This window comes from Astatotilapia calliptera, chromosome 4 (assembly GCF_964374335.1).
Source record: "Astatotilapia calliptera chromosome 4, fAstCal68.1, whole genome shotgun sequence".
Taxonomy (NCBI): Eukaryota; Metazoa; Chordata; class Actinopteri; order Cichliformes; family Cichlidae; genus Astatotilapia; species Astatotilapia calliptera.
This window is the reverse complement of record NC_137425.1, coordinates 14,008,635-14,031,544: the sequence shown is the minus strand read 5'-3', so window position 1 is coordinate 14,031,544 and position 22,910 is coordinate 14,008,635. Positions and strand designations below refer to the sequence as shown.

At 40.0% G+C, this 22,910-nt stretch overlaps 2 protein-coding genes across 4 annotated transcripts in view; both read left to right on the top strand.

Moving 5' to 3' along the window:
• The window catches only part of abca3b (ATP-binding cassette, sub-family A (ABC1), member 3b), a 35,868-nt gene extending 24,442 nt beyond the window's left edge, over positions 1-11,426 (top strand). For both annotated transcript variants that reach the window (XM_026164936.2, XM_026164937.2), the window contains exons 18-31: positions 860-1,058; positions 1,145-1,451; positions 1,536-1,809; positions 3,631-3,835; positions 3,954-4,173; positions 5,226-5,384; positions 5,507-5,679; positions 7,022-7,150; positions 7,267-7,461; positions 7,567-7,754; positions 7,850-8,020; positions 8,117-8,313; positions 8,846-8,919; positions 9,536-11,426. In XM_026164936.2, coding sequence (XP_026020721.2) covers positions 860-1,058; positions 1,145-1,451; positions 1,536-1,809; positions 3,631-3,835; positions 3,954-4,173; positions 5,226-5,384; positions 5,507-5,679; positions 7,022-7,150; positions 7,267-7,461; positions 7,567-7,754; positions 7,850-8,020; positions 8,117-8,313; positions 8,846-8,919; positions 9,536-9,667 — 2,623 coding nt within the window. In that variant the 3' untranslated portion in view covers positions 9,668-11,426. The remainder of the gene's footprint in view (positions 1-859; positions 1,059-1,144; positions 1,452-1,535; positions 1,810-3,630; positions 3,836-3,953; positions 4,174-5,225; positions 5,385-5,506; positions 5,680-7,021; positions 7,151-7,266; positions 7,462-7,566; positions 7,755-7,849; positions 8,021-8,116; positions 8,314-8,845; positions 8,920-9,535) is intronic.
• A 1,509-nt stretch (positions 11,427-12,935) lies between these two features.
• LOC113020733 (cytochrome P450 2K1-like) lies at positions 12,936-22,686 on the top strand. Of its 2 annotated transcripts, XR_013908836.1 has the most exons (11): positions 12,936-13,151; positions 13,256-13,418; positions 14,193-14,342; positions 14,494-14,654; positions 15,799-15,978; positions 16,081-16,222; positions 18,101-18,285; positions 18,392-18,533; positions 18,624-18,807; positions 18,891-22,412; positions 22,504-22,686. XR_013908836.1 is itself a non-coding variant. In XM_026164938.2 (10 exons), the coding sequence occupies exons 1-10, from the start codon at positions 12,951-12,953 to the stop codon at positions 18,910-18,912; spliced, it is 1,530 nt and encodes a 509-aa protein (XP_026020723.2). In that variant the 5' UTR covers positions 12,936-12,950; the 3' UTR covers positions 18,913-22,686. The 2 variants fall into 2 exon arrangements, 1 of the variants encoding a protein (XP_026020723.2); XM_026164938.2 differs by having other exon boundaries at positions 18,891-22,686.
• Positions 22,687-22,910: the final 224 nt, after the last annotated feature.

The window sequence follows — 22,910 nt, the reverse complement described above, 5'->3', positions numbered from 1 at the left end:
CAAACTCAACTCTTCCTGATCCACTGCAGTCCCAGCCGCCTTATTCAGTTATTTTTTTCTTCCCCTTGGATTTAATATGCGTATCTGTGGCAACGATCACAAGACCGCATCCACTGCGGAAGGCTTACGCTGTGCTACTTCAGCTGGCACGAGTTTAACATTTGTATTTGCTGCTGTTCAGGCCTCATTATTTATGATTCATACTGAGAATCCAGCAGCGTGTTCTGGCCATTGACACGTTGCACCAAAGAAAAGCTGCTGTTGGAGCGTTTGGTCGTTTAGCTTCTTTCGTTCATTCATATTTTACAGCCGAGTGTAATAACTCCATTACACAATGCTGCCAATTAATTATTATCAAACTATAATTATTCACAACAAATAAATCACCTTTTAATAGTGTTTTCCTGAGATTTTGTTGCTAATTTGTTATTGAGTTGGTGTTGAGTTGAAAAGCTTTAAAATGTAACTTCTGTGTTTTTTCTTTTTTTTTTCTTACTTGTGAAAGTACATTTCACAGATAAGTGGCATATTAAGAATATAAAACTAAACTGCACGCTCACAAAGGCACTCTGTGAGCCTCTCATTGATTATTGAATTATAAATAGGCCCAGAAATATTTTTTCCCTGCTGTCTTCACCGCACTGTGCTGAAATGAATTAAAATGTTACAGATTGAATAGATTCTTCTCTCCTCATACATGTTTCTATCATAAACAGTTGATATTTAATGTTAAACTATCTAAACTATCTAAATTTTATTTTTATTTTTTGTGTCAGCTATAAAACCAATGGTGTTTTGTTTTGTTTTTTCTTTGTTTTTTTTTTTCAGTGGATAAAATGAGATTTATTTGTGTTTCCAGAGTTGGAAAGCTGGTGGACTCTAGTTTGGATATCCAGGCGATCCAGCTGCCAGCCCTGCAGTACCAACATGAGAGACGCTCTCATGACTGGACCATGGATGATGCCAGCAGCATCAGCGGCTTGACTGATGTCACTGACTTCACAGACAGCGGCACACTCATCTCAGAAGACTGCTCCAACATTAAGCTGAACACCGGGGTAAGACAGAGGAATAAAAGCGATGCTCAGCGTCTTTTTAGCGAATTTGCTCTGTTGATTGAAGCTCCCATTTTCTCCTGTAACAGGTCAGACTACACCTGCAGCAGTTCTATGCCATGTTCCTAAAGAGGGCGCTGTACAGCTGGAGAAACTGGAAGGTGATGGTGGCTCAGTTCCTGGTCCCTCTTGTCTTCACTGTTGTGGCTTTATTTGTGGCACGCACCCTTCCCAGTCATAATGACGCTCCGAAACTGAGTCTGGGACTCAGTCGCTATGGTCCCACCAGGGTTCCCGTTTCTCTGCAGTCTGGGGCAGGACCCCTGGCTTCTGCCTGGGCAAGCGTATACGGTTCCCAGCTCTCTGCCCAGCTTGGCGAACTTACCAATGCTACTGGTAAGCGTAACGAGGAGGACAAATGCTTGGTGTTGCTGCTCACTTTTGGTATTTACTGATCGTAAGCCTTCGTTCTCCCTGTAGACTTCAACGATTACATCCTAACTCAGGCGGACGAAGAAGGAGGCAGCTTTAACGAGCACTGCGTGGTGGGCGCTGTTTTTCGAGGTAGCAGCAACCACTTTGCAGAAGCTACAGCCTACTTTAACAACGAGGGCTACCACACACCTGCCACAGCACTCATGATGGTGGACAATGCCCTGTTCAAACTTCTAGCAGGGCCGAATGCTTCCATCCAGGCAGGCAATTATCCCATGCCACGCAACCTGTCTGAGAGTGCTCAGAACCAGCTCTCAGAGTGAGTAGAGAAAGGATGGGGTAGTATTTGCTAGCAGTGGGAATCAGCAGATATCCCATGATGCGATATTATCACAATACTTCCTTTAGGATTCAATATTATTGTGATTTCTAATATTTTGTTTATCCGAAGCATCACAATAACACATATTGCGATTTTTCACATTTTTTTTTCAACTGCAGATTAAGATAAAAAAAGTTCAACTTTTGACGATATCTGAAGTCAGTCTTCCATCAGTGTTTGATTTGGTCATTACATGCACTCTGTTTCTATTAATACAGCAATTAACTGTCATAAATTGTTGAAAATCACATATCTGTTGCTGTATACATAGACAGGAATTCCCATTTAACTATTATAGTTGTGCTTCAGCAAGTCTAATGAGTCGAGTCCCCTCGAGTTGTGCTTATTGACAAAGATGGCAACACGCTGGCAATCTGTTTGCAGATTTAGAACGATTATTCGCAACACTTCGACAATCTCCCTGAGAGTGAACGCAGTCAGTCCAAGTCAGACTGCAGTAATTTTGCCTCCTGCCACAGGCGACCTGTACAATCACGAGTGAACAGCTAAAGGCAACCATTTAGTCGCCACAATTTGCAATCGATCACAAAATGTGAAAAACAAAAAACTATATAATCACCACGCAGCCACCATTTTTCTTCTTTTTTTGGAGATGCAAGGAGGTTGTTTTCCTATTTTGACTTGTGGGACTGAGCCGTTAGCTGGCTCTGAATTAGGACGTAGTGTTGGCTGGTTTTTCAGTTGAGCCAGTTTAATGTTTCCTCTGCTCTGGATGTTGGTGCATGAGATGAACCTTGTTGTTCATAGTATTTTAATTTGATTTTTTTTAATTAAAAATTTTCAATTCTATGCTGGATCAGTTGAGACTGAGCCTAGTATTTGCTCAGTCTCAAAAACTTCAAACATTCAGACTAATTAATAGAAGTTAGTTTAAGAGCACAGTTCCAAGCAACTTAAAAATCACAGAAATTAGACAGATAGAAGTTAGATTTTCTCAATTTAGTCATTTTTGTATGTGATGCGTACACCTAGGGCTTTCCTTGAATCAGAATTTTAGATTTTTCTAAAAACAACAACAAAAAAAACAATCAGCACATGTGTACTCCTGTTCAAATGAAGCTCTTTCCTTTCACGCAAAGAAGGTGTGAGTGAGTAAACAGCTGAAACCAATTCACAGCACTTCCCAGTATGAAGTAACTAACATCTCTCCTCTCCAGCTTCAAACAGTTTTCTCGTGTTTGATGTTGCAGGATGGTTGCTCTACAATATTTTTAATTTCACTGTCACGAGGCTCAAACATTCAAAGTGTTGCTGTGTTTTTTCTCTAGTCGAGCTCATTAATACCCTTTACTGTTTGGAAAATAACCCTGCAGTGATGAGGGTGAGCCAAAGTGACACATCATTGTTACATGAAGCAGATTTGCTTCCTTTCTTTTAGGGTGACTAAACCCATGTGTAGCTGAAAACCTTGGGTGTTTTTTTCACTGTGGACTTAGAAAAAATGATCTCTCCACTGCTTGTCCACCTACAGCAAATGAGGCAGACACAGACAGTGGAACATTTTGCTGCTGGGTATCATCCCTAAAGTGTTGGTAGAGACCAACACACCACCACACCAGTCTTAACAGGGTTAAGATTTCTGGTTTCTGAAATATAAATCAGGCATTTAAATTGTATTCAAGTTATGTTATAGCAGTAAGACTTGGGACATAGAAAGACGCCCTGTCTGCAACCTTTTCCCACCTCTTTTCCATCTTGTGGTGTAATCGTCGCACTCTTTCATTCCATTTTATGTAGGAGTAAGACAGGGTTTGCCATTGCTATCAACCTGATGTATGGGATGGCCTCCCTGTCCAGCACTTTTGCCCTGCTGCTTGTAACAGAGTCCTCCATCAAGTCCAAGCATGTGCAGCAGGTCAGCGGCGTCTACCTGGCAAACTTCTGGTTTTCAGCCCTGCTTTGGGACCTGGTCAACTTCCTGCTGCCTTGTCTCCTCATGCTGGTCAGTATGACATCTGTTACTACTGCAATACTCAGACAGGATAATAAGGCAGATTGATTGGTTTCAATATAGGGTTTTGTGAATCTGTTGTATGCATATATGTGTATATTTCTTTCAGGTGGTGTTCCAGGCTTTTGGAATCAGTGCTTTTCTAGAGGACAACCACCTTATAGATGTGTTGTTGTTACTTCTGCTGTACGGCTGGGCTGTGGTGCCTCTTATGTACCTGCTCAGCTTCCTCTTCTCCACTGCTGCTACTGCATATACGCGCCTCACCATCTTCAACATGATCTCAGGCACTGCTACCTTTCTGGCTGTCACCATCTTGACGATCCCAGGTGAGAGCGGTTATGGATGGTCACCAGTCAAAATACGACAGCCCCTCTTTTTCATACTGCTAGTTGTTTTTTAGGTACACTTGTTTACAAATGAGCAAATTTTAAATTAGCCAATCACATGGCAGCAACTCAGTTCATTTAGACATTCAGACACATATTCAAGGCGACCTGCTAAAGTTAAAAACAAGTATCATAACAGGGACGAAAGGTGATTTAAGTGACTGAATGTGGCATTGATGTTGGTGACAGACAGACTGCTACATCAGCAGAAGACCACATCTGGTGCCACTGTTATGAAGAGGAAAGTCAGGGTGTAGTTCACACGGGCTCACCAAAATTAGACAATAGCAGATTAGAAAAACATTGCCTGGCCTGATGAGTCCCATTTTCTGCTATAACCTTCAGTGTGTTGGGTTTAAAATTCAGAGTAAACATGAAAGGATGGATCCTTCCAGCCTTGTATCAACGGTTCAGGCTGCTGGTGATGTAATGAAGTGGAGGATATTTTATTGCTCCACTTAGCATCAACTGAGCATCATTTAAACACCACAGCCTGCCTGAGGACTGTTGGTGACCATGTCCATCAATTTATGACCACAGTGTTGGCTGCTAGCAAGGTGTACCTATTAAAGTGACCAGAGCTTTTACGGCTCAATATTTTTTCCATTAACAAACTCAATATTTTTAATAAACTCAGACCAGCAGTATGTAATGTGCCAACTTCATGTATTTAAAAAATCACTTAGTCCTTCTTTTTGGCATTAGGGCTCATCTCCCAGCAGCAGTGCTTCTGGCTTGGCTCTGTCCTTCACTGAATACAATAGACAGTATAAGTATGTGTGGGAAGTCAGTGAAGAATCATGTTTTATTACCTCCTACTGGTAAACTGGATTAACTTTGTGAAAAGGAGTGGGTTTGTGAGACGTACTTGTGATGAGAACCCTGGATCTCTACACACTCGTTTAGGTCCTCGTGGGGAAAAAAGATGAAGAATGCTTAAAAAATAAATCCATCCCGTTAAATATATTTTTATTATAATATTTCCTGTCTAGAGTTGGAGTTGCAGCACATGTCACACTTGCTGGATAAGGTGTTCCTGATCTTCCCAAACTACTGCCTGGGAATGTCCTTCAGCCAGTTCTACCAGAACTATGAATATATCTCGTTTTGCACCTCCAGTTTTATGACTGAATTAATCTGCAAGCAATATAGTAAGTACTGCCTAAAAGATTAATCGCTTGATTTTTATTCTTAAAAGTTATTTTATTTGTGCCGCGAGTACAGAAGTTTACTTGTGAAGTGCAGAGGTAACCTGGTGATTCTCTGTTTGTAGACATCACATACCAGCGAAACTACTTCTCAATGTCAGAGCCCGGGGTGGGACGATTTCTCGTGGCCTTCTCCGTGCAGGGTGTGGTCTTCATCATTCTGCTGTTTGTCATCGAGCTGCAGTGCATCCACACTCTCTGGAGACTTTTCACCTCACTGTTCAGGAGGAGCAAAAAGGTAGATGAATTAAGAGGGTGCTATTGATTAGTATATTAATATTGATTAGTATATTAATCTGCTTCACCAGAATAGATACCCTTGAGGCACTTGGTAGTTCTAAAATGGATTACCACCTCTGCATTCATCCTCACAAGGACATAATATTTGGAGCTGTAAAATCCATGCAAAGCTGAACAGTTGGACTTTAGGGATTATTTGACATTGAAAAATTGCATATGAAATTATCATTTGTGTTGCTAATTTAAGAAAACACCTCAGAGCTAAAACTAGAAGTAAAAGTGATTAGGTGATTGTAAGAAAAAAGATTTATTTCATTTGTGAAACAGTCACAATCTCGGTCATTTTCTCTTTTCTCGTGTTGAAGATTAACTGATCTTTCTTTGCAGTGGAAGGCTGTAAACTCTGGTGTCAGGCTGGTCGGACACAAAAGGCTTTTGAAAGATGTCATGTTTGAGTATACGGGTCAGGGTTATGACTAATGATCGCAGAAAACATTCTATTTTTAATATTTAGTGCTTACGTTTGAATTTGTGAAGTGGTGCGCATGCGGAATTTCTCAAGGGTGCACTGTGACACTATGCATGGCTATTGTGGTGGTCCATGGAGATAATATTATTAGTATTGGGTGCAGCTGAGGCTCAGAAGAGAGAGCGTGACCTTTACTAATTAGAAGTTTGGTAGTTTGATACATGGCTCCTCCAACCTACCTGAAAAAGAATCCTTGGGCCAGATATTGAAAGGGCCTACGCATAGACAAAGCCACGTGAATGAAGCTTGTTGTAAGAAAGCACTGACTGTGCTCAAATTGCCATATTTACGCTGCTACAATGATAAATGCATATATTAATTATGGCCACTATGGGTTTTTGCTCATACTGATCATCTATAGCTTCAGACTGCTTTAAATGCTCAGTTTCAGATTGTTTTTAGGTCACTCAGCTAAAGGTCAGATTAAACCATGGCGAGGTGTCCATTGTCCATCTCTCTTATAATGCCAGTATTTTATTAATGGGCATGTTATTCTGAAGGTCCAGCTCTAAAATGATTGTTTTGTTGTGTTTCCCACAGACCCACTCATGTCAGCGATGCACACTGCAAAGACAGCTGCACAATGTTTCCTAAAATAGCTACTTACCAAATCCTAAGACCCTATATGCTCTTTTTAAGGGAATCAGTTGAAACATGTTTCTGCAGTGTAACTGACCTAAAACGGACTTGTCTTATCCAAAATGGCACATAGAAAGCTATTTCACATAGAAACTGTGTGCATAGAAATGCAATTATCTGATCCCTTTTAATATCAGGTGGATATCATGTCATTTTTTGGTGTGTTTTTTAGGTACCCATGGCAACAGCACTGCTCCCAGAGGACCGAGATGTTGCCGATGAGAGGAAGCGGGTTCTGGAGTGCCAGCCGATAATAGAGTCTATGGTTGGTAGCCCCCTCATTCTGCAGGAGCTCAGCAAAGTAAGTGGCTTAGCTGTATTTTGCTTATTTGCAAAGGTCTTGACTTATTTTTTAAATACTTGGACTGAGTGTCCCAATTTTGAAATACATGTAAAACTGTTATCTCCTCTTCACAGGTGTACAGCAGCGGGGAGAGTCTCCTGGCTGTGGACAGGCTGTCTCTCGCTGTAGGAAAAGGGGAGTGTTTCGGCCTGCTGGGCTTCAATGGAGCAGGAAAGACCACGACTTTCAAGATGTTGACAGGCGATGAGAGCGTCACGTCTGGAGATGCCTTCATTGATGGATACAGCATCCGGAGAGACATTAAGAAGGTAAGAGGGAGGGAGATGGGAGAATCCACAAAGTCTAGAGTGGCGAACTACACTGCTTTCAACACACACAAATATTTAAAAAGAAGATTTATCTCTGTATAACAGGTGCAGCAGCGCATAGGGTACTGTCCTCAGTTTGATGCAGTATTGGACCACATGACAGGAAGAGAAACTCTGAGTATGTACGCCCGGCTCAGAGGAATCCCAGAGAAGTACGTGTCTGGCTGCGTGGAGAATGTCCTGCGCTCGCTGCTGTTGGAGCCTCATGCTGATAAACTGGTCCGCAGCTACAGGTAGGTAGCTCTTTGGTGGAGGGAGGATACACATGTTATCCTGAAGAATGCTTGAAAAAGTTTTTCTAATAATGTGGCGTAATGCACATATGCAGCGGCGGTAATAAGCGGAAGCTGAGCGCAGGAATGGCTCTGATTGGTGGGCCTCCTGTCATCTTCCTCGATGAACCTTCGACTGGGATGGACCCCGTTGCCAGGAGGCTGCTGTGGGACGCTGTTACACGCACACGGGAGTCTGGCAAGGCTATAATCATCACTTCTCATAGGTACATGCTAAAGAATATGGTAGATAGCAGCTGATTTGCTCCATCTAGTTAAGCTTACACCTACCTAACTTTCCCACCGATATGTTCGTTCATCAGTATGGAGGAGTGTGAGGCCCTGTGCACCAGGCTGGCAGTGATGGTCAACGGTCAGTTCAAGTGCCTCGGGAGTCCCCAACATCTAAAGAGCAAGTTTGGCAGTGGCTACACGCTGCTGGCTAAAGTCCATGTAGAAGCTGAACTGGAGCACAGCGACCTGCTGCTATTTAAAGACTTCATTGAAAGCACCTTCCCAGGTCAGAGCCTCGTGATAGAAGAGTTGTTTCAATATTTCTAAATCTAACTATAAATACTTCTCATAAAAAATGTGAGTTACTAGAAGTAAGTTCTCAGGGATTGAAAATACCAAGATCATAAATAATTATATATATCTTAAGCTTCAAGCATGGCATTGCATGTTGAGGAAATTCTACCTGTTGTGGCTGTTTGCTGCCACTTGGTGGTGTTATGACTATATCCAATAACAAAAATGTATGCTACTCTTTCTCAAAAGACAGAAGCCATAATATCCAAAGACCTTACTCTTAATAAACTATACAATGAAGTTCCTTTTCTTCGTGGTGAAGCCTTTTAAATCCTTTTAATGAGTCTGTATTTGACCAATGCGGTCAAACCGAAATATTCCAAAAGGGTAAACAACACACAAGCGGCACATTTACAGTTTACTGAAACACTCAAGTGGGACGATAAGCTCATCAGATTAAGCTATTATTTTCAAAGTAAAAGAATAACAAAGCAAATGTAACTGTCAGTTTTCTTCCACAACAGGAAGTCAGCTCAAGGATGAACACCAGGGAATGGTGCATTACCATTTGACTGACAAAACACTAACCTGGGCACAGGTACAGTTACTTTTGATCTTTTACCCTGCATCTGTTTGTCTATACTTTAATTGATCGTATTATGTTCTATTTTCTTACGTTTACCCCTGACCTATCCCTGGATAAGTGAAAAAAAGATGAATGCACAAATGATGGAAATTATATTTATTTTTGTCCTTTTTTTTTTTTTAAATTATTGTTTTTAGTCATCTGTGAGTCAACTTTGAAGTAGATCGCTCACAAATAAAAAAATAAGTCCCTGCACTTGTGCTGTGTTATATCTCCCTCTATTGGACAAAATAGTAACTACATTGTTTAAGTCAGTTTTTTCTAGTCCTCTTGTAACTTGATCAAGGTTTCAACTTGACATTTTCCACGTCTTGATTGCCGTGTTTTAATTTTAAAGTCTGTATTCATATCATAACTTTAACATACAAACTTGCTGTGATACATGGTGCACAAAATGCCTTGGAAAATACTGAAAAACAAAAAAATGTATATATAAAAGCTAACCGGTATTTGGATGTGCATGAAAAAGTAGATTTCTTTTTTTTTGTCTGCTTAACTGTGTGCAAATTAAAGGTATTAAATGTGATCTTCACTTTTCCATGTCCTCTCTTTCTCAACTCCCATCTAGGTGTTTGGCACTTTGGAGGCAGCCAAAGAGAAATACCACATTGAAGACTACTGCGTGAGTCAGATATCACTGGAGCAGGTGTTCCTTAGCTTTGCCCAGTTTCAGCACTGCACACAGAGCGAGAGGAACTAGGTGAAGAATCTGTCCATCCCATCGCCCATTTCCTACACTACGTGCACACGGCCCTTACGCAGGGACTTGCCTCGGTTACATCGCCAGGCGTGGAGAGGAGAACACAGTTCATCTCCAGCGCCGTTTTTAAACCTTGAACACGAACACACACTCTGCGGGTCAGTGGCAAACACCAACTTCAGCGTTTCTTTTATTGTATCACCCGGATGTGTCTTTCTTTGGTCACTCATGCCATTTGCTGTTGTTTAAAAGTAGAAGAACTGATTCTGATTACGACACGATTACACTGACTCTTTTTAGCGAGGTCAAACAAAGAAAACTGCATCACTCAATAGATACTACCACTACTATGAAATGTGTGTGACAGGGATTATTTGTGTGTTTTAATTGAGTGTACAGTCTGTCATTTTGTTATTTATGATTTTTATTACTTTTTGTGTGTGTTCAAAAATGTGTGCTTTATTTCGGTGACTGTCAATCATTGCAAGAGAACGGACCACTCCAGTTGATTTTATTGTGTAACTGTCGCACACCTTTGAGCCCTATCTAACAAATGAGGGTTCCTGTTTCTTTATGTCGCCCTTATGAAGAAGGACTGTTTTTGTTTTTTTCCTTAAGAGCCTCTTAATGTTGTTGCCAGATGTACATAATGCGATGTGTTCATGGTACTAAAACCATTTACTCATTTAAAGCCTGTTTTGGAATCATTAATGGATGCATGCCTAAAATAGGACTTGCAAAATGCACGAAACTGGGAGAGCAGAGAGCTGCTAGTGAACAATAGAAGGCCGTCCAGACTGAGGATTAATCCACAGGGTACATTTAGTCTCTTCTTAGAGCATTTACTACATCTCAATTTTCAGCTCCTGTTAGGTAACTATTCAGTTTTCTGCCCAACAAAAGTACAGGAACAGTGTGTTACTATGTGGATATCAGCTTCAGTGCTTACGTCGAAGCTGTTTATAAAAAAAGAAAAAACCCACAAAGTGACGCTGGAGATTTTACTCGTGCCATTGTTCTGGTGAAACTCAAAGTCTTTCAATTAAAATTGGCCTAGAACACCGAGACTGCAATGACCTTTTATTGTTTTTTTCCATCAGCTGTGCAATTCACATGCTGCACCTGTGCATGTGTAAAGACAGCGACAGATAAAATGGGAGCCCACTTCCTGGATTCATCCCAGAGTCTGCAAAACAGATTGAAGACTTTTAATGTCTCCAAAAACGAATTCTTACTCAGTATCCTGCTGTTGCAATCTGGGATAACCACACCGAGTCCTTTACTTGACATTGCTGTCCTCAAAGAAACACTTCCGAGAAATGAAATGAATGTATACCGTCTTACACACAAAAAGCTCTCTGACAGCTGTATTAACAGCTTGATATATCCGCAGTGCTTTCTTTATGCTAAACAAGAAACTGATATTCCTAAAAACCCCACAGATGTGTTGCTTAGAGGTTTTCAAAGGTTTTTACATTATAATTTCTGTGTATTTGCACAAATCCTCTTTCATTATGTGTGTGACTTGAAATAACAGCATTGTTAGACAAGTAGAAAAATGATAAACATTTAAAAGGTTTGCGCTGCTGATATTGAAGAATGTTTAACGCTGAAATGTGGTGTATCAAATTTAAAAAGGGAATTTACATCATTGTAATTGTGTACTGTACTGTACCATGCCATGGGACTGACTTTGTCAACTCTAAATGTATCGCTACTCTTTTTAAATTAAATAATGCTCTATGCAAAAGGATGCAAAGCCCAGTGTGGGATCCTGTTTTTATATTTCAGTTTGTTCAGCATTTGTCCTGAATGGTTTTGCCACCAGAGGTAAGTGGTGAAGGGTTTTGAGTTTTTGTTGTTGACCTCTTCCTGGATTAACCACACTGTGACAGACAAGGATGGGCAACCACATCATCCCCAGAAAGCTAACTCTCCCTTTAGGCCCCACAAAAAACCCCAAAACAAAATGCACACAAAACAAATGTATGTTAGAAATGGGTTTATGTAAATCTAAGCCAACCTAAAGCTGGACATCATGGCATACCTGCACAGAGAAGCAGGAGAACTGAGGTAGGCTAGAGTGAGAGAGTAGATAGCACCAGGTGTTCGAGTGTTTTACGATGCCCAACACCACTGGAGGAGAGCAGCGACAGACCAGTAGGAATGTAATCGAGTATTCATGAAGTACTTTAAGTATTTTCTTTTTTTTTTTTTTAAATCTTATGCTACTTCAAGCTTTTACGCTACTATGTTTTGCTCTTTGTTCCATTTATTTTGAAGTTTTTATTTATTTTTTATTCTTTTTAGATTAATTGCATTGTTATAACTCAAACTACCCAACAATATATAACTAATTAAAATTATTAAAGACCACAGGGCTACACATGAGCCTGAAAATGATGCCTATTGTTTTCTGTGTTGATTTTATTTCCGATTACGTATTCTCATTCTTGCTCACCCTGTTCCATCCCATTTCAGAAATCCTGGAAATACTCCTTCCCTGCTACATTTATAATTTAATGTTTGCACATCCTGATGTCCAGCAGCCTGTTTGGAGAGTCACGTGACAATCCTCATAGGGGAATGAATATATATATATGCAGCATAATTTGGATAATGGAGACCACTGTAAGGTCCTTCTTTAGTTTCCAAGTAAGCATTTTGACCTCCACCAGGTTAGTCTTCTGGAGCCTTTAGTGACCATATTTGTATGAGCCTCATTAACAAGCTGCCACCCATGAACTGTTTGGATGTATCTGCTACTTACTTATTGTTATGCGACAAACTAATTAAATATTAGAATTCCACTCCCCAAACTTAGATCAGAATCAGAATCAGCATACTTTATTAATCCCAAAGGAAGGATGAGCTGTATCACACAGCAAGCGATATATTTTTTTAAATCAGATAACTGTGTTAAAATGTTCCAAAAGCCACCATGAGCATAAACAAGGTGGAGCCCCAGGGGACAGAGGTGGCGCCTAACAGACCTCAATCTTCTACATGTCTCTGTGTGATAAATAGCAACCCGGTAACTGAAACATTGCTGACCCTAAAAAAACATAGCTGTGGCTTTTTGAAGGGTGAGACAGCTCTCACTTGCTCTGGCAAAACAAGTTCCTGTAATTAAATCACTGGGGGAGTTACCTAATGCACAGATGAGATATGCATCTCAGGGGCGGGAACATGGATGCTAAACCTATCATGGGAGTCCCTACAAGGAAGCTCTAGCAGTTTTCACATAAGTAACACAGAGAAAAACCACTGACACCAGACGGAGATGGCACTTTTTGTAGATTTTAACTTTTCCAGTTCCACCACCGTGCTGGCTGCTGCTGTTCTCTTGCTTGTTCTTTATCTCCTATCTGTCAATTACATTTCTAAGGAAAGAGGGAAGGAACCCCCAGGACCGAGACCTCTGCCTCTGCTAGGCAACCTGTTGCAAATTGACCTCAAGAGACCCTACAAAACTCTGCATGAGGTAAATCAGGCTGTCTTCTCGTTCAAAAGGAGCAGCTTTAATGAAAGATTGCAATGTATTTAATGCTATTTCAGTTGTCTTTTGCTTAATTTTTATTCTTCCAGCTTTCAAAGACATATGGGTCAGTATTTACAGTTTATTTAGGAACCAACAAGGTTGTGGTCTTGGCTGGGTACAAAGCAGTCAGAGAGGCACTGGTTAACTATGCAGTGGAGTTTGGAGAGCGCAACGTCTCCCCGATATTTAAGGACCTGAACAGAGGTCATGGTATGAAATTCTTTCATAATACCATTTATTCTGTTTCATTTTACTATCACAAATAGTCCGGTCAACATATGATACCTGGCTTCTCAGAAATAACCAACAGCACTTATAGCTGCTGTGACTCACATGACTTCATGAAATACAGGTTTCCTCTCCATCCAGAATTTAAAAAAAAAAGTTTATATAAGTTTAGTGCTACATTTAATGTTGAATGTCTTCCGTGAGGATGTGACCCTGTTTGTGTAGTAAACTATGCAATACAGCACTTTTATTATGAAATTGCTTCAATCGTCCAGGTAAGGAAATCCCAAAAAGTTGATCCTGTTCATCTCGACAGCGTTTTCTGTGGGATAAACGTTTTGTCACTCATCCAAGTGACTTCTACAGTCTCAGCTGACTGCAAGATTCCCCAGCTTTATAAATAATGTTCATTGACCAATGATCATGAATCTGACATTTTTAGTCAGCGGTGCTAATTTCAATACAATAGAGTCACATGTACAATTTTAAACTATTTAGGGGAAAAAAAGACAAATGCAAATGTACTGTAATTTAGTAAAAACACTACATCCAGATGAACAGAATTGACTTTTTGGGGGGTACAAAATGTGATATATTCAAAAACAAAAACTACTTCAAAAGTTAAAAATTTTAAAAATACTCATTGTTTTCAGCCCTTCCTTACTGGTGGTTTAAGCCTTGTCAGCATGTTTCTATTTCCATATCATAAAAATCAGTTAATTGAGTTTTTAAAATAAAGGATTTTATGTTTTGTAGGAATTTTGTTTGCAAATGGAGAATCGTGGAAAGAGCTGAGACGTTTTGCCCTCGCCACCCTCAAAGACTTTGGGATGGGCAAAAGACTTACTCAGGGTAAAATCCTGGAGGAGTGTGGCTATCTGATTCAAGTGATTGAAGATCATAAAGGTATGGCAAAAGTACACGAACCATGAACTGCAATTTAAATGATTTTTTTTTTAATTAGCACACCTCTAAATGTTATATTGTGCATGTCTGTTAGCCCATGTATGGATTTATTTATTTTAGATTTTTTTTTTCTTGTGTATCAATTTTACAGGAAATGCTTTTGATACAGCTCTTCCAATAAATTATGCAACAGCCAACATTATCTCCTCTATTGTGTTCGGAAGCAGATTTGACTACGGTGACCCTGTATTCAAGAACATGGTGAAGCGAGCCAATCAAACCATATGTGTCTCAGGTTCTGCATCAGTCCAGGTTGGCTTTTTGACAGATTCGATGAGTTGGTGAAGTTGGCCACGATCACATACATTCATATATGGAAGTAGAAAATTCTGTGAGACTAAAATCTTATAAATTAAATTAAATTAGCAACAACAAACAGGCCTCATGACCTGATGTTTACTACGTGCTTCGTATCTTAGGCTCCCATTCTACTTTTGAATACTCTAGGTCCCACAAGTAAACCAGCAGTGCTATGTGGTCCTATGAGGTCTATAAGATTAGACTGGGCCTGATTGTTCAAGACTTTGTAAGTGAAAGGATTTTAAATTCAACTTTGGATTTAACAGGAAGCCAGTGAAGACAAGCGAATATGGGAGAAATATTCTTGCAGTCAATACTCTCGCTGTAGCATTTTGGATCAACTGAAGGCTTTTCGGGGAGTCAGGATGGCCTGATAACTGATCCATCTCATGTCTGTCTTATCTGACTTTGCCGATTGTTGTCTGGCCTCCACCTCGTGACCTGCCTGGCTGAACAGGGATCCCAGGGGCTAAAGTCCCCATCGATATGGCTCTCTGGAAGGCATACACAACTCCCTACAATAACAAGGCTCTAAACATTCAGTGAAGAAACACAGGCTAGAGCCAAAGCTGTAGCGCTGCCATTAGCAAATCTGGCTCTGTGGTGCATTGGAAATCTGACTATTTGCTTTTTCACAAGCTTTTTTTTTTAAAATTTTTATTATTGTTATTAATGCTCATTGATGCAAAGGCAGTAATTCTTAATCATGAGATACAATAAAATGTATATATGACACGATATGCACCGATAGTCATTAAGGAATTAGATGGTAAAGCTACTTGAAAATATCAGATATCTTTAGATGCACAGCAACAGTAACTTTGTTATTTTTGATTTAAATTATTTCTGTGAGGGGAATTTTAAAATAGGTCAAGTCATCGCTGCTTTCATAAAAATGAAAACCAGGATTTGGTGAAACAATGTGTAATAATAATGTGTGGACTTTAATCTTTTTTTTTTTTAATATTTAAACTATAACATGTGTCATATGACAAAGTAAAATGTATTTAATTTTATTTCTAATAATTCAGTGTATTTACTTGGAATAAGCTTTAAGGTTGTTGTTTTTTTTTGTTTGTTTTTTTTTCTCCTGCAGCTTTTTAACATGTTTCCCCGGCTGTTCGGTTGGATAAAAAATCGCCAGGTGATGTTAAAAAATGTTGAGATGGCTGTCACAGATATAAAGAATTTAATTAAGCATCTGAAAGAGACTCTGGAGCCTGGACTGTGCCGAGGGCTTGTGGACTGTTTTCTGATTCGGAAACAGAAAGAAGAAGTAAGACTGTGTGTTGTTTTTTTTGTTTTTTTTAAATTATGATAATATTATTTACACTTTAGGTTTGATAGCAATAAGCAATGTGAGTGTTACTTCTTTTAGGACTCCTGTGTTTTGGATACTCACTACAATGAGGAGAACTTGACATTCACAGTGAGCAACCTGTTTGCTGCTGGCACTGACACCACAGCAGCCACACTGAGATGGGGTTTGCTGTTAATGGCTAAATACCCACACATACAGGGTAAGGAACTGGACAAGACATGCAAGTCTCACCTCAAAAGAATGTGGGTGATAAGAAATACCACACTGTTAATTTGGGTTTCACCCAGGACTGTATAGGCGTTGGTTGAATAACAATGGTGTTCACCTTGGGGTGTCGGTCAGAACACACAGGACGCACAAATAAGGTTATTCCTTATTTGCTGTTATTCTTTAACACAACAGCACAGTGATGCAACCACAGGCTTACAGGGGTGGTGTACAACTCGTAGGTGGGGTCTGTGTATGGGCTCAATACTAAAGTAATAATGGTATTTCTGGTATAGCACAACTTTATCCTTTCAGTAGCTGCCAAAAGTTAAGGGACCTAGCTTAGGATATTCATATAGAGATCCTCCAGCTTCAAACTGCATTACCCTTCCAGGACCTGAAGCTCAGCAAAGCACCCCAAACCCATCTATTCTCTGACTGGATTGTTAAATTTATGATTGACACGACATTGACCAATCAGGTGAAAGGCAGAAAAATTGGGACAAAATTCCTACTCATAAGAAGAAAGTCACACATAGCCAGGGAACTTAAGTGTAGAGTTTAATACGCAGGTTTTTGCTTTGTATCTGTAACCTCTACGGTGGGCCTGAGAGGCCAAACGGACTGCAACTTAAGAAAACACCAGCAACAAGAAAAACGCTGCAAAAGCACACAAAAAATAACGGAAATAGGAAAAACGACAACGGAAATAGGAAAAAACAGATTTCCAAAAGCACAAGGGAAGTGTTTCTGGGGAGACAATAACCCGACGGACCAGTTGCAGGAACCAAATTATGCTAAGAATTGCGCTGGGACACACTTAGAAGAAGTGAAGGATCTATCGGTTTTGTGAGGAAAGAAAAGATGAGAGGTAAGTGTGTTAGCCTAACTATTAGTCTGAAAATACGTCAGCAGTATTATATGAATCATGATAAAACACACCATTTTTTCGGTTCCTGCAACTGGTCCGTCAGGTTGTCTCCCCAGAAACACTTCCCTTGTGTGTGTGTGTGTGTGTGTGGTTTTTTGTTTTTTTTCCCTATTTTTGTTTTCTTGTTTCCTATTTCCGTTGTGTTTTGTGTGCTTTTGCAACGTTTTTCTTATTGCTGGTGTAAGTTGCAGTCCGTTTGGCTTCTCAGGGCCACCGTTGTAACCAGACCTTAACAAACAAATTTGTAACTGTGTAAATATTTTTTTACAAACACAAATCTTTTTTACACACACACTTACACACTTACAAAACTCAGTTCACAACTACACATTTGATTTAAGAGTACAAAATATTTATGCCCACAATTTGAGCCCATATGTGTGGTCTGTAAACAAAACATATACAGAATGCTGATTATAATAAGGATTCAATCAAGATGTCTACTCACAGTTCTTTAGAGACGCACACAACTCACACTATGCCTAGACGTCCACTGTTGAGTCAGTTTACTAGGTGCCTCTTGCTATGTGTTAGCTTAACCTACATGCTCTGGACCATGTTCTCAATAGTTCAACTCTCTCGCCACAAGGGGGCTCTCGAACACAGTCGACAGCCTTTCCAACACACATAGTTGATATTTATATAAGGTGATAACACATAAATACGTATATAGAGTTCAGTGTCCTGTTGGGCTACAAGACCAATGACTTCAGTTATGGGTTTACTGACATGTCAGCATGTGATATCAGAGGGAAAAGGCAAAACAACCACCACCACTACCAGTCAGTGGTAAATAAATACACATGTCAGATGCAAACAATGTGCACCATAACAATATTCTGTGTATATTTTGGATTTAAATTTTTTTTTTTTTACACATTTTAGCAGATCTGTTAAAACTAATGTGGACAAATGCGTTTCTTTATTTTGTCTCTGCAGAGCAGGTCCACGAGGAGCTGAGCCGGGTAGTAGGAAGCCGACAAGTTTGTGTAGATGACCGGAAAAACCTGCCGTACACTGATGCAGTCATTCACGAGACTCAGAGACTGGCGAATATTGTCCCCATGTCTGTTCCTCACCAAACTAGCCAAGATGTCACCTTCAAGGGATACTTTATCAAAAAGGTCAGCTGCTGTACCTAAATATATTTTAACATCGTGATTTACTTCTGATAACCTGAACTAGTTCTGTAGATGTACATCTACATGAGAAATCTTCTGTTTCCCACAGGGAACTATTGTGTTTCCCCTTCTCACCTCTGTCCTGTATGATGAGAGTGAATGGGAGAGCCCACACACTTTTAACCCTTCACATTTTCTGGACAAAAAGGGTCAATTTGTCAGGAGAGATGCCTTCATGCCCTTTTCTGCAGGTATGACAACTTTGTCAGGCTTTTTTGAGAAAATTCTCACTAGCGCAGACATGATTCGTTTAAATGAGTGTAAACTCTTTGCATTTGCAGGTCGCAGGATGTGTCTCGGAGAAGGTCTGGCTAAGATGGAGCTCTTCCTCTTCTTCACCTCCCTCATTCAGCGCTTTCATTTCACTCCTCCACCTGGAATCACAGAGGATGAACTGGATCTCACACCAGCTGTGGGATTCACCACCCCTCCTTCATCTCATATGCTGTGTGCTGTCAGTCGCCAGTAAGAGACACATGGAACTTGACATTATAGCATTTACTTGTGACAATAGCATAAACATTGTTTTTATCATCCTAACCCAACAGGAAACAGATGTCAGCATTCTGAACAACAGACAAAGGCAGATGTCAAGGAAACTGATTTTTCTGACTACTTTTTAGTTTTACTCCCTACAGTTTCAAACAAATATCTGTACTTTCTACTTATTACGTTTTCAAAACAAGCTCATTACTTTGGCTGTAATGCATTTGGGGGGGGGAGTTATTATCTCGTCACTGCGGACCTTTGTTTGTTTATTAATCACCAGTGGATAAATTAAAAAAAAAAAAAAAAAGACGACACGTGTCAAAGTCAGGGATTAAAAGTGATTGTTTTTTAAATGGCCTGCATTTGTATAGCGCTTTACTCAGTCCCTAAGGACCCCAAAGCGCTTCACACAACATTCAGTCATTCACCCATTCACACACAGGCAATGGCAAGCTACGTTGTAGCCACAGCTGCCCTGGGGCGCACTGACAGAGGCGAGGCTGCCGGACACTAGCGCCACCGGGCCCTCTGACCACCACCAGTAGGCAAACATGGGGTTAGTATCTTACCCTCCTGGCATGCAGCCAGGAGGCAACCTGGGATCGAACCACCGATTTTCTGATTAGTGGCTGACCTGCTCTGCCACCTGAGCTACAGCCACCATGTTTTTAAGTGTCAGTTAATTTCCAATGCAACTTTCCTCTCAGCTCAACAAACATCACAAACACACAAAGTGTTTGTGTGCAGTTTGTTTCAAAGTGTGTTGCTAGCTAAAGGTCCAGCTGCTGTATTTCACAGGGAGAGAACAGAAAGAGAGCCAACTTCACTCAGAGATGGAGAAAGATAAGAAAGACAGGACAGGAGAGGAAGAAGAGAGGTTAGATTCAAAGGTAACGACTGCTCAGAGACTTTTACAGTCTCGTGTGCTATGTTAGTGTTTTCAGTTTTATTTCCCCGGTCTCGTTGTGTGTGATTTCTCCTCCTCCTCTGTCTCATTCCCTCATTATCCCTCTGTGTATTTAAGCCCTTTGTCGTCCTGTTTGTTGCTGGATTGTCTGCAAACTGCATTTCCCATGTTGCAGGGCTTTAGTGTCATTATTCTTTATTTATTTATTTATTTTTAGGTTTCTCCCAGTTTAGGTTTTGCTAGCTTACTCATTGCCACCCTTTGCTTTTGTTTGTATTCTGCTCTGCCGTAATAAAGGCTTACTCTCAATTCAAGTCCGTTATCAGTGACTGCATTCGGGTCCAATCTTTCTCCACTCCTCTCCGTCTGCCACAGCAGACATGCCAATTGTGAGTTATGATTGTTTTCCACACACTGAGGTATTGCAACCAATTTTAGGGTTCTCCAACCTACTGAATCTCACATTAACCCCCGACTGCACACATTTTCCTGTTTAGAAAAACAATCTAGGTAAGAGAAAAATCCTCCAAAGAGCTATTTTTACTTTCATACTTTGAGTACATTTCAGAGCCTGTATTTGTTTGTTTGTTTGTTTGTTTGTTTTTTAAATTTTACTTGAGTAAAGAAGTTGAATCAGTAATTCAGTTTTTACTGGAGTTTTTTTTTTTTTTTGCAGTAGTATTTCTACTTAAGAACAAAATTCTATACTTTTACCACCTCTACAAGGGAACCCTTTATTTCAGTCACTTCTAGCAAGTAAAAGGAGATTATAATACACAGAATGAGTTCTGTCATTCAAAATTTTCATCACCGACCAGAACTTTGTTTGAATGTGTGCTTTTGGTGATTAACACGGCAAAATGTATTTGTGCATCATGTCACTGTTTTTGTTTTTCACTGTTATTTTAAGAGAGTAATTTGGTAGAGGTTTATTCTTTCAATTGCAACAAACTAAAGTCTTTAGATTTTCAGTGTGGTTTTTGCATGCGGTTAAACATATCATGAATATACAGAAGACACACTTTAACCAAAAGAGTGCAGATATTACAAAAGGCATGTAAAAATACAGCATGTTGGATCAAGCTTTAGATCATATAGGTATTCTTAGATTGTACTCTTATTTATATAATCTTTAAATCTTCTTAGCCAGCTATTTTAGAGCAACAACCAAAGTTGTGGCGGAAACTGAGCTCTATAATGAACACTCACAGTCCAAGCCATTAAGGTTCAGATTTAGGGTTGATAAGCCCAAAAGAATTTGAATTTGTGTTAAAAAAAAAAAAAAAGTAATCAGCTCAGTATATTGTCATGGTCTGCCGTCCCTGCCTGACGACCTGCCGTGGCCATGAATGTGTTTGCTCACTGTGGTGTAATCTATATTGATGTACATCATGCGCCACTAGGCGGCAGTACTTACCCACTAAACAGGAAATTGGTAGCATGTAAAATAGTGATGGTAAATTTGATTCTTTTTATTGAATCGATTGTTAATGAGTCACTCACCAAAGTGAATCGCATTTTTGAGTCATTTGATTCACTGAGTCAGTTGACCAGAGAGTGCAAAAATTTTACATTTTCACTCAAACTTAATTTGTTTCCCTTTTCATGTAAATCCCACTGCTAAGATGAATGATTAAAAAACAACAACAACAACTATTCTATAGAGAAAAAAGAGCAAAAACATTTCCAAAATTAAGCAATTTCCTATCAAAATTGCTTAATAAACATTTATTTTGTTTATTTGTATTTTATTAGTATTTTCCTTAAGTGTGTCAAATATATATTTTCTCATCTAAATGTCCACTGCGTTCTGAGCCAGGGGGCGGTGATGCACCTTAACATTGGTTGCCAACCAAGAAGAAGAAGAAGCTGTGAGCCAGGAGGGAGGGGGTGAGTGAGTGATTTGTTTGCTCGCTCTATGATTCAGCACAGGAGGGAGGGGGTGAGTGAGTGAGTGATTCGTTCGTTCGCTCTTTGATTCAGCACAGGAGGGAGGGGTGAGCGAGTCCTGAGTGATTCGCTTATGCTTACGATTCAGCACAGGAAGGGAGGGGGTGAGTAGCTCAAATGTGTTGTTAGCATGTTAGCAGCGCGATGCTACTCTGAACCGAGGAGCTATTTTCTTGATGTGAGCTTCTACTCAGGGTTTTTTCTTCCAGTTCAGAGCAGAAATGCTTTTGTTACGAAACTGGCTGTTGTTCCCCCCCCCCCCCCAACAATTTTAATTATAAGCTAGATATATTTCTACTAATGGAATTAGTTTGCTAACAGCAACAGGGATGAGTCAGTTGGGCTTGTGAATCATGATTCACGAGTCAGTAAAGTGATTCTCGAGTATTGAACGATTCGTTCACGAATCGAACATCACTAATGTAAAACAGCACGACAGTAAGCTGTATTAAAGAAAGATTGTTGTTGCTCCACGTTATCGCTTGAGCGGGAGTTTTATTCAAGAGCCCAACACAACACTCACCGTCCCTCATTTTCACTTGTGAGTTGATGGGTGTGTGTGTGTACAGCGATGTCCGGGGTTTCTGGAGACGTCAGGCCCGCAGAGTTTCCTGCCGTTAAGCCAGCCACACCTGAAAGTGAATGAAACTCACCTGTTACTGATCAGCCTAATCTGAAGAGCTACTTAACAGACGAGCTGAGCTTCACTCGATGCTGGATCGTTGTGAGAAATCATTCAGTTCCCAGCTACTTTGTGATAGTGTTTCGAGTGGAGGGGATTGCGTGTATTAACGGCAGTGTGTTTATATCCAAAGTGTTGCGGAAACGAGTGGAGGAAGTGGAGCATGTTGTTCATAGTTACTGAAAGGAAAAGGACAACCACCACGAACACTGGAGAAGTCATGCACGGGAGCGAGCACACGAAGAGAGAAACACACGCGGAAGATTGTTGCACTTGTTGTCATTTTCTTCCCTGTAAATAAACACATTGTACTCTACAGGAAGTCTTGCATTTGGGTCTTGCTTTCATAACTCTGACATACATTCCTGCTTTATGTAACTCTTTGCTTAGACTGTAATTTATTAAATGTGTTATTGATTGATTGATTGAATCTTTATTTTGAACATGTTGAAAAAGTATAAAAAAAATAGAATTAAAAGAGACAAATGAACAAAGCAAACAAAAGGAAAACGAGCAACCACAACTCCAAATAACGTCCAT

Coding starts and splice junctions, on each gene's coding strand:
- LOC113020733 (XM_026164938.2), top strand. CDS start 12,951: ATGGCACTTTTTGTAGATTTTAACTTTTCCAGTTCCACCACCGTGCTG. Junction 15,979..16,080: donor TTCGGAAACAGAAAGAAGAA/GTAAGACTGTGT, acceptor TACTTCTTTTAG/GACTCCTGTGTTTTGGATAC. Junction 16,223..18,100: donor TAAATACCCACACATACAGG/GTAAGGAACTGG, acceptor TTGTCTCTGCAG/AGCAGGTCCACGAGGAGCTG.